General features: G+C 29.3%; 1 protein-coding gene across 1 annotated transcript; it reads right to left on the reverse strand.

The window, feature by feature from the left end:
• Positions 1–706: 706 nt before the first annotated feature.
• Positions 707–2,525, reverse strand: LOC119680972 (glucose-dependent insulinotropic receptor-like; the record flags this gene model as incomplete). The annotated part of the gene is given in 4 exon segments (XM_038094022.1): positions 707–1,449; positions 1,513–2,077; positions 2,137–2,271; positions 2,333–2,525. Coding segments are annotated over 4 exon segments (1,410 nt in total), but the record flags the coding sequence as incomplete, so codon positions are not given.
• Between the last annotated feature and the right edge of the window lie 7,708 nt (positions 2,526–10,233).

Below are 10,233 nucleotides of genomic sequence, written 5' to 3' on the forward strand. Positions count from 1 at the left end.
TCATACCCAGGTAGTATGATGTGGGTTATTCAATCATTATACCAACTCACATTGTCCTCATTATATATTATTGAACTCATCATACTAACATTATACTCCCAAGTGCATTGAGTGCTGTGCTTCGGTCAATTTTGGACTTGATGACTTCGTCATAATCCTAGACAAAGTCAAGGTCTGCATCTTGAGCAAATAATGATGTACAGATTTTAAGAAGAAACCGTTAACTCAAAAAAACAAGTTTTATAAAATAAAAAATTAGCAATATTCTATGTTTTTAATTAAAAAATTATATTAAAAATAAATTTGTTCTAAAATTCTGAAATTAATATTTACTTACATTCATACTTGGACATAAAAAAACGACAAGTGCAGTAGTACTACTGAAAGTGTGCCGGCAAATTAAGACGGCCAATGGGCTTGGTAATTAACAAAAATTCGGTGGAAGCAAATAAAGTTTTCTCTATGAGAATTACTATCAAGGACACTAAAATGTGGGTTGTGTATTTGCTACTGTAAACACATTAGGTTTATGTTTACACTACTAATATATTTCATATCGTATCTCAATATACGTGATACATAAAATCAAATATATGATAGTTTTTATATAAATTTTAATTTTCTTATTGCTATATACATATTTATTTATATATACATGATTTTCTTACAAATTACAAATTCTTATTAATAAATAAATGATTTTTTTACAATTTTATATTCCAAAATTGTTGATTGTCGTATATTTACAAAGCACAAGTAGAACTTATGTGATAAAAGCCCCAACCTCTTTTGTGCTAATAAATCGTTTTTATTTATACCTTAATTAAGAGTAATAAAAGAGTTTAAAAAAAATCTATTATAATATCAAAATTATTGAATTTCAAAAATTTTCGAGTGAGTCCTGCGTCCGGAGATTCGAAATTTTAAAGAATTTATATCGTAACTGTATTTATTTCAGCTTCTGTTGCAATGCTAGTAGAAACATTTTTATTTTCAGAACCCTCAACTGAACTGGAAGCTGTGGACGCACTTATGCTTGTGCTATGCGAAGGTTTATCACGTGAATTCTCCGATTTTATTTCTTTACTGCTATTAATTTCATTTTTCGAATCTTTTTTGGTAAAAGGTATAATAGGTCTAATACGTTGCCTCCATATATTGTTGTAAATGTTTTTGGCAGACTCCCGAAATCCATTATGCCACCATGCATAGATTATGGGATTTAGAAGACTATTAGCCAAACCGAGTATTGCCAATGGACTGGCAATAGCAACACGTAAGCTATTACAGTATTTCGGTGCTCCATCCTTCTCACACACAACGTAAAGCGCACAAGCCAGAAAATATGGCACCCAAGTAACAAAAAAACATCCTGCAGTAAAAACGACAATTTTAATGGCCTTCCATCGACTTGGGCTATACACCGACGAAATCTTCAGAGTGGTACTTCTGTTAAATTGAATAGAATTAATAAAAACAAATATAAACATATAGAAAATTATAGCAACAAACCGTCGACAGCAGTTAAAAAACGAACGTTTCGAATTTGTCGTTTCATCGATAATCACTTCTTCCTGAATGTAACTAATTCTTTTATCACTCGTTCCATCTTCAGTGTTTACAATCGCTGCCGATCGGGTAGAATTTTTCAGTTTATTCGAATTGCCACGAAAATACCTTAGCTGTCTTTTACTGTCATCACTTTGTGTTATAGCACCATTTTGATGCGATTTCATCTCGGATATTTTACCCAAAGCCTTCTTTAGTATAATTCCATAGAGGATGATAATAAGAAACAGAGGCATTACACCAACCATTACAGTACTTAAAATTAAAGGTGTGGGTTCCAAAATAATCAGCCAACAAAATCTACCACTATCTGTTGAATTCCTTATACCCATTGCTGGGAGGAATCCGACAAAGATTCCAATAATCCATGTCATAAGCACCATAAAACGTGCACGTTTCGAAGACAGATATTGTTTATACTTTAAACCATATAGTATATACAAATATCTATCAACAGCTATTAGTGCAATGCTATAAATGGAAGCTAGTGTGGCTGATATTATCATACCTGATAAAGGAATACATATATGAAGTGATTAACCAACAACTTTATATTATTAATCAAACCTATTTGAATGCAGCACATCATTTCAGTGCGTATGTCTTTGGGATAATATTGACCAATCAATGTTGATACGCCAGTTAACATATCGGCCAAAGCAATGTTTCCAAGAAATATATATGTGCTACGTGGCTGCTGTCCTATAAAATATATACATTTTTTTTAGATTTTTCTTGAAGATAACAAATCTACTCTTCTTACGTTTTTTCAATATCAATCCACTTGAACAAACCACCAAAAGATTTAGAATAATTATTAAACCAGCAACCAATGGAACCAGAATATCGTAAAGCTTCAATTGTATACTATAGGATATTCGAGGCCCCTGCACAATTTCCTTTTCAAACAGCTTCAAATTGGCATCGTATTCTGTAACATTAGTCATCACCAAGTTTTCCATCATTTCCGCCATTTGTCTTAAAGCTGAAATTTTAAAGTAAATGCAGATACGGTTAGATTCATTTTATTATATGAAATAAATAATCAATCATAATCATTAATTAATATAAATTTAATTATAATTAGATAAGATAATGAGACCTCAAAGCACGTGTTGGAAGTCCTGTATATTGTAAGGAATAACTAGATAAACATCTTATATCGCATATTGAAATAAGACTCTATAAATTAGGTTAAATAATAAAATTATTTAAACAAAAATAAAATACTTAATATAACAATTAATTGTATATAAGATATACTATTTCGGTTTCGAAAAAATCGGACTTGGAAAAATACTCTATCAAAGGGACACAATATATATTCATCTCCTAACTCCTAACTGAATCTCCTAACTTAACAATAATATTCATAAGAGCTCAAAACTTTATACAAAAAATAGAACCCAGTTTTACTTCATCTAGAAATACTTTTTTTATAGAAAAAAAATCATAAAAATAACCAAATTATCAAAAAAAAAAAAGTAATAATAAAGTTAACATTTGAGTCTCTTCGGGTCTCAGCATGCTTTCTCATAAAACTTATTTGACTCTGTTCACTAAAACACTACTCAAAGAACTCTTAGCCCATAGAAAGCACATACGACTAATTCATGGATTAATATTTTTTCTACATTTTTGACTAGCGTTTGATTAAATAACTTATAATCAAGACTAAACCTATTATATCTTTACACATAGCATATGTAGAAAACCAAGACAGGTTCATTCCCATTCGACTCATTTCAAAAAATATACACGTCGAGCACTTCATCTCTATAATACAGATATAATGTATAATGAAAATTGTTATGATGAGATTATAACTTCATGCTCAATAAAAAATTAATACCTAAAAACACCTCTCTAATTGGTTTCCATTTAATCATTTTTAATTTAAATAAATTGCGAAATTATCCCAGCCAATCAGTAATATTCCCTCATAAGTTAACCTTGGAAAGTTAGGTTAGGTCATGCTGTCAGTTCAAAAAGCCCACGCGTATACCATTAAGATCCTTTGCGACACCAGATCAGAATCTTCTAGCGATAGTATACATTATTATTATGCATTATCAGCGAATTGTATTAGGAGGTCAACAGCAACCTTAGGCATGTGCTCCTAAGGAGCATCCTATAAAACTGACAGCCCCCAAGTATTTTTGTCGAGTTCTTAAGAGAGTTCTTAAGAGGGCAGTGACACAGTAGATGCTCGAGATTTTCTTTTGCATCCGGAAGCATATACACAAACTCTAAAATTTTAGTGTACTTTTTCCAACATTTCATATAAAATTTTTTATGTTCACATTGTGTTCTTTTCCCGAAAGTAGTGAACTTTAAAACGATCTTTTCACGGAGGTAGTGATTTTTTTAATAATCTTTCACGAATGTAGTGTATTTTGAGTGTATGTATAGTATTTTTAGTATATATCATATAAAACGATTTGGAAATGTTTTTAATATGCATAGTTGTTGTTGCAGATAAGAACAGATACTACATTTTGGTTTTAAGTAAGAACTTACTACAAAACCTAATTGCAAGTCATATTCACAAATTTTAGAAAATAAGAAGTTCTTTACTCAACGTAATAATTTTAAGTGCAAAGTCTCAAAGTCTTCAATTCTTTGGGGATTTCTTGAATTGATATTAAATTCAAATAAAATTAAATAATAAATAAGAAAATTAAATTACAATATATAAAGTTCCCCAAACTATCTGGCCTTACATTGTGACCGAAAGGTTTTCGGAGGTTCTCATTTAAAATTCGCGCGCTGTATATTTTTCGATATTTTAAGTTTATGTAGTTTGGCAGCACTGTCCTTAATTACTATCCAAAAATAGCGCGATCTGTCGGACAGTTCGTTTACGGCAGCTGTTGAAACCAGTTCACCTCAGTAGTGCGTTGCGAAAAAAACAATGGAAAAAAATATTGAACAAAGAGTTTGCATCAAATTTTGTTTTTCGAACGAAATTTCGTGTGCAGAATCGTTGCGAATGCTACAAAAGGCTTATGGGGAATCAGTTTTATCGAAAACTCAAGTTTATGAGTGGTACAAAGCCTTTCAGGACTGTCGTACGACCGTCGAAGACATGCCGCGTTCTGGACGACCTTCGACCTCTACCACCGACGAAAACATTGAAAAGGCAAAGGAAATCGTGTTCAAAAATCCTCATGTGAGTGTTAGAGAGATAGCACGAGAGCTAGGCATCGGTCGTGAGATGGCTCGTTTGATTTTGGTGGACAATTTGTGTATGCGACGTGTCAACGCCCGGCTTGTTCCGATTCACCTCAATTTGTTCAACATTATCAACGATTTTAAGGCCAAACATTCAATAAATACCATCGAACAGCCACCGTATTCACCTGATCTTGCACCGTGTGACTTTTTCCTGTTTCCCAACCTCAAATTACCACTCAGAGGAACGCGTTTTGAATCCATAGAAGACGTAAAACAGAATTCGCAGAGGGAACTCAAAGCCATACCGGAAAGCGCCTATAAAAAATGTTTGATGATTGGAAGAAACGTTGGCATTTGTGTATCGCTTCTAATGGAGCATATTTTGAAGGAGATAAAATAAATATTGATGAAGATTAAGAATTTTGCGTTTTATTTATTTATGACCGGAAACTTTTCGGTCACAATGTATATGCAAATTAATATAAAAATTAATGTAGAATTTCCCTAAAGAATTATCTAACATAATTTATAAAGCATAACATATTATATATATAACGGACTTAAAAATGCAATATTTTATCAATATTTATATAGATTAAGACAAGGAAGTACAAGTAAGTCCCAACGATATCAAGAATTTACATTATTAATTTTTATATTTCGTAATGAAAAATTATTTTAAATAATAATGAGATTAAAGTGTAGACCTTTTCCTTCAAATTATCAACACTTATTATTAAAGCTTCACTCAAAACAAATTATTTTACGTGATATATTGTATAAATTTCCAACCGAAGCTAAAATTAAAAGCAAAAAAAATTTATTTTCAGAGCAAATATTTTGAAAGATAAAAAATCCCCTAAAGATGGTATGTGCTTTATATTTATTTACAAATTTTTAAGAAAAGTTAAACAAAATTTTAGAAAAATAACTAAAATAGTTTAAATTTCTTTTAAATTTATTTCTAAATATTATAGTTGTTATTTTATTACTTGGTCATGCCAAAAAGTTATTAACTTTCACACAATAAAATTTTTACAAAGTATTTAATATATATATCTTAAAAAATTATATAAAAAATTTATAGATGATTCATATATATTAAAAACATTTTTATTACTACAAAATCTTTAAGAATCAAATACATGTGTTAAAAGCGTTCATAATTAATTAACAAAGTATAAATAATAGAGTTCAGTTTATTGATTCAGTGACTATCGATTTACTAAAATAACAAAATGTGATATCAGTTAAATATTTGGATATGCCAGCTCGCACTAAACACAGCACTTATAGAGTGCTGCCCCTATAAGAGCCACTACTCAGAAGATCTTCAACTGTTAGAACAAATTTTGACAAATCATTTAAAGTTGCATTCAGCAGATGAGACGACCTGCTCGCAAACTCGATAATTAATGAATATTTATTTGCGTTCGTAAGTGCGGAATTTGACTATAATTATTTGAACAAACGAACAAGCTCTCAAATGTTTATGTTTTAAATAGTCAATAAAATGGAAATCAATCACAAGCTAGAAGTACAAATTATTACCCATTACACTGCAAAAAATTATTTATCTTTCATGTTCATTCGAATGGAACAATATGATAATGTCATGGGAGTGTGTAAGTGACTAATGAAAATAATCAAAAGATATAGAATTATTAATAAACAAGAAATATAAATGAATTTTAACACATTTTTACATTACATCCATCTATTTCCCTTATTAGCAATTGTTAATAGTTTAATTTGTTTAACATGATGAGAAATGTTTAAAAGTCGACAAACGAAAGCTTTAATATTCTTCCAATTGTAAAATTTTTTGGCAAAGAATATGGAGAAGGCTCTATAAGAAATTTATCACGAATTACCAATGCTTTCGTTACCAGCTTTATAAATTTTTTATAAAGATTTTTTTATAAATTTTATGATTTTATTTGTAGTGGCGAAAACTATCACAAACTAAACTATCATACATATAACATAGCAATTGTTCAGATATAATAAATTTATAATAAAGAAAAAAGTGAAAATCATTAAATTTACAGAAACTGAAATCATAAAGCTGAAATCGACAAACTGAAAAAGTAATTAAGTTATAAAACACGTTTTCACTATCGTAATTAAATCGACAAATATGCAGAACCTAATCCATACAAAAATATATGATAATTGTAAGAATAAACATGACAGTATCTAAATATCCTCATATTTACATATAATAAAACCGTTGCTAAATTTATTAAAACATAAAAAACATTTAAACTAACGCAATTAAATCGACACAGCTATAGCAAGTCTATATAAAAAACTGCTAACGAGGTACGGTAATTATAAGTGTAAACATAGCAAAACGGGGTAACTCATGTGTCGATTCAAAAAGTAAAGATTTTTTAAACCTTTCCATTAAAACTGAAAACAACATCGTACAAATGTTCTCTGCGGAACATATTACAGTACTGGATCGTTTCGATGGCTTATCGATTTCAAAATGTCGATAGCTCCTCATAAATACGATTATTTATGTAGTTTCAAAAAAGCCAATGGTAACAAATCGGATAGGACTTATTTTGTCGCAACAATGTTTAAACAGTACGTAATGTGTAGTTGTGGTATACCACATTTAGGTGAACCTAAATATTTTCTACAACCATATCTTCAACTTTACGCAGAAGAAAAATTGATGACTATGTACCACTCCTTCCAAATTTCCAAAAGATAGAATTCTACAATACTTTCAAACTAAATGCCCTACTAACTAACTTTCTATGGATACAATGATCTTTCGATAATTACTTTTAGAACAAAATGCAAAATGCAACAATTTTGTTTATTGACATATCCTCCAAGCAAAAAATAAGTATCTTCAATAAAGAAAATGCAATGTAAGAACCCTTCACAGTGTTCGTAGTAAGTTTTCAAAATATATTCAATGGTTATTAAACGTTCCATATTACAAAAAGGCAAGCTTTCAATATATACATGATGCCTTAAATGCACTTCTGTTCAAGACAAATCATTAAATCAAATGATTTGTGCTGCCAAATCAGGACAACGAAATGGTCAACCATTTATGTTATGACAATCTACTCGTATATATATAAAAATGAATGTTGTCTGTCTATCTGCCCGTCGTTTGTACTCGATGGACTCAAAAACCATACATCCAATCACCGTGAAATTATAAACATAGATATATCCCCGAGAAGGTTTTTGCGAATTTTTATTAAAATCAGAGTTGGGGTTCTAGGTTCATTTAATTAGTAATATTTTGGTAAGAGTGTATTCTGTAATATAATTTCCAATATCATTTAAAACAATCTAGCAATCCTAGATTGTTAGATTGTGAGAAGACAGTTTGGTTTTTACATTCGTACAGTTTGTGTTTTAGTTTAGTTTTGAGTAAATATAATAAATGATATAGAAAAATTTATTTAATTTAATTTATTAAAATCAGAGGGAAATACGTTTTATTTAACACCACAATTATGCCACCAAAGCGAAGTGCCATCGGTCGAACCACGGTTGCCACTTATGGTACTTTAGTACCAAAATTGGTACTTTTTTGTTCGTTTGGTACTCATGTTCAAAAAATGGTACATTTTTGACGACCCAACTTTATTGTGGATATTTCCAATTAATTTTTTTTATAAATGCAACTGCACTATTTTATATTTTGTTCATTTATAACACTATGAAAAACACAGAACGAAAAAACAAAAAGGTCCAAAAAAATGTTGGACCTTTCTTTACAGAAATGGTACCTTTTTAAACCAATTTTGGTACAAAAAAAAATTTTCAAGTGGCAACCGTGGGTCGAACTAAAAATCAAGCAAAAAGGAGAAGAGAAGAACGAGCTTCAGAAACAATTAACAGAGAAAAACTAGGCAAGAAAGAGATCGAGTTCACACTGCTCTTGTTCGATCATTAGAAACGAGTGAGTGACACAAAGTTCGCCGGGTCAGCTAGTTTATATCATAAATTATATCACCATAAACGTATTTGTCTTATTTACATATAAATTTGTATAGATTAGAATAACGATTTTACATTTCAGAACCGACCTAATCATAACTGACCTGTTGTGATATGTATACATAAGACAATCATCAGCTTAGCTCTATTATAAACAATTAGAACACAAGATATCAGCTAATATCAGTAGCTTAAAAATACAGAACAGCGATTTCATAATATATTTCTAAAGGAAATGTTTATGCAAAGTACGTCTACTAATATTATATAATATCATTTCTGAACCCCAACTCGGATATTTACATACTTGATGCTCTACATATTAAAAGCTTCAGGAGAATAGTGATACTAATACTTATAACTTCGTTAAAAAACTTTCTTAAAAAACTTTATTAAAAAAACTCCACTCTTGAATTCCAATTTGAATATTTATATAGTTGATATTCTACAAATGGTGTGAGAATTATAAATATTTTAACATTGTATAAAATAGGTTATATCAGTAAGTAAAATTTTATTCTTTCTTAAATACTTTTATATTTTCACATACATGCATACATTATAATAAAAACAATAACAGCAGCAACAGCTAATAATTCTGCTTTATAGTTAGGTCGATATTCAGATCCCCTAAATATCTGATTAGTGGATAACATTGAGATATATAGATAATCTAGATAATCTAGATAGATATATTTAGATAAGATTAGATAGTAGATCATTATTAGTAATAGTTTCCATTATTAAACTGATTTATTTAATAATAACAGAGAATCAAAGCAATCAGTTTCAAAAATCCAACTGTAGAACTTTGATTCAGAGAAATGAAGAACTGATTAAAATATCTTAAGAATAACTGATAAAACTGAACCATTTAAATTGGCGCGTAATGGTACAGTGATAGTCACTAGGTCTTGGTATTCAGGCGATGGACACATTGTAATCATTACTGATCTTTTAAATCAAGTATATCTTCTATCAAAAGCTAGACCAAGTATTTCATATTATCTTCCTATTCTATTTCTAATTCGTTTAATATTTGTTAGTGAATTTTATTGTATTAGTCTATAAGCTTTTATTTGAAACTGTAATTCGAATCCAATATCTCTGACCATAATTCGACTTAAAACCATTTTTGAGCAATCCTCGATTTATATATTTATTTAATAATAATTTTGTTGTTAAACGAGTAATTGATCAATAGTCTTTTAATTTTTCCGGGCTTTAGGTCATGTTTTTAAAAATTATATTTTTATATTAAATAAATATATACATAAGTAAAAAACTGTGATTTAATCTTAAGTTTATAATAGGTATAAGTTATTATTTAATAATATAATTTTTAAAAACGCGACCTGAAGCCCGACAAAATTTAATACACATAACTATAGAGGTTAACAGTAACATAAATATTATAATACACTTTTTTAAAAAAAAATTTTTTTTTTAAATTTAATTTGATCTAATATTTCTTATAATGTAGCAATAATTAAATATAAATCTTAAAAT

This window comes from Teleopsis dalmanni, chromosome 2 (assembly GCF_002237135.1).
Source record: "Teleopsis dalmanni isolate 2A chromosome 2, ASM223713v2, whole genome shotgun sequence".
Taxonomy (NCBI): domain Eukaryota; kingdom Metazoa; phylum Arthropoda; class Insecta; order Diptera; family Diopsidae; genus Teleopsis; species Teleopsis dalmanni.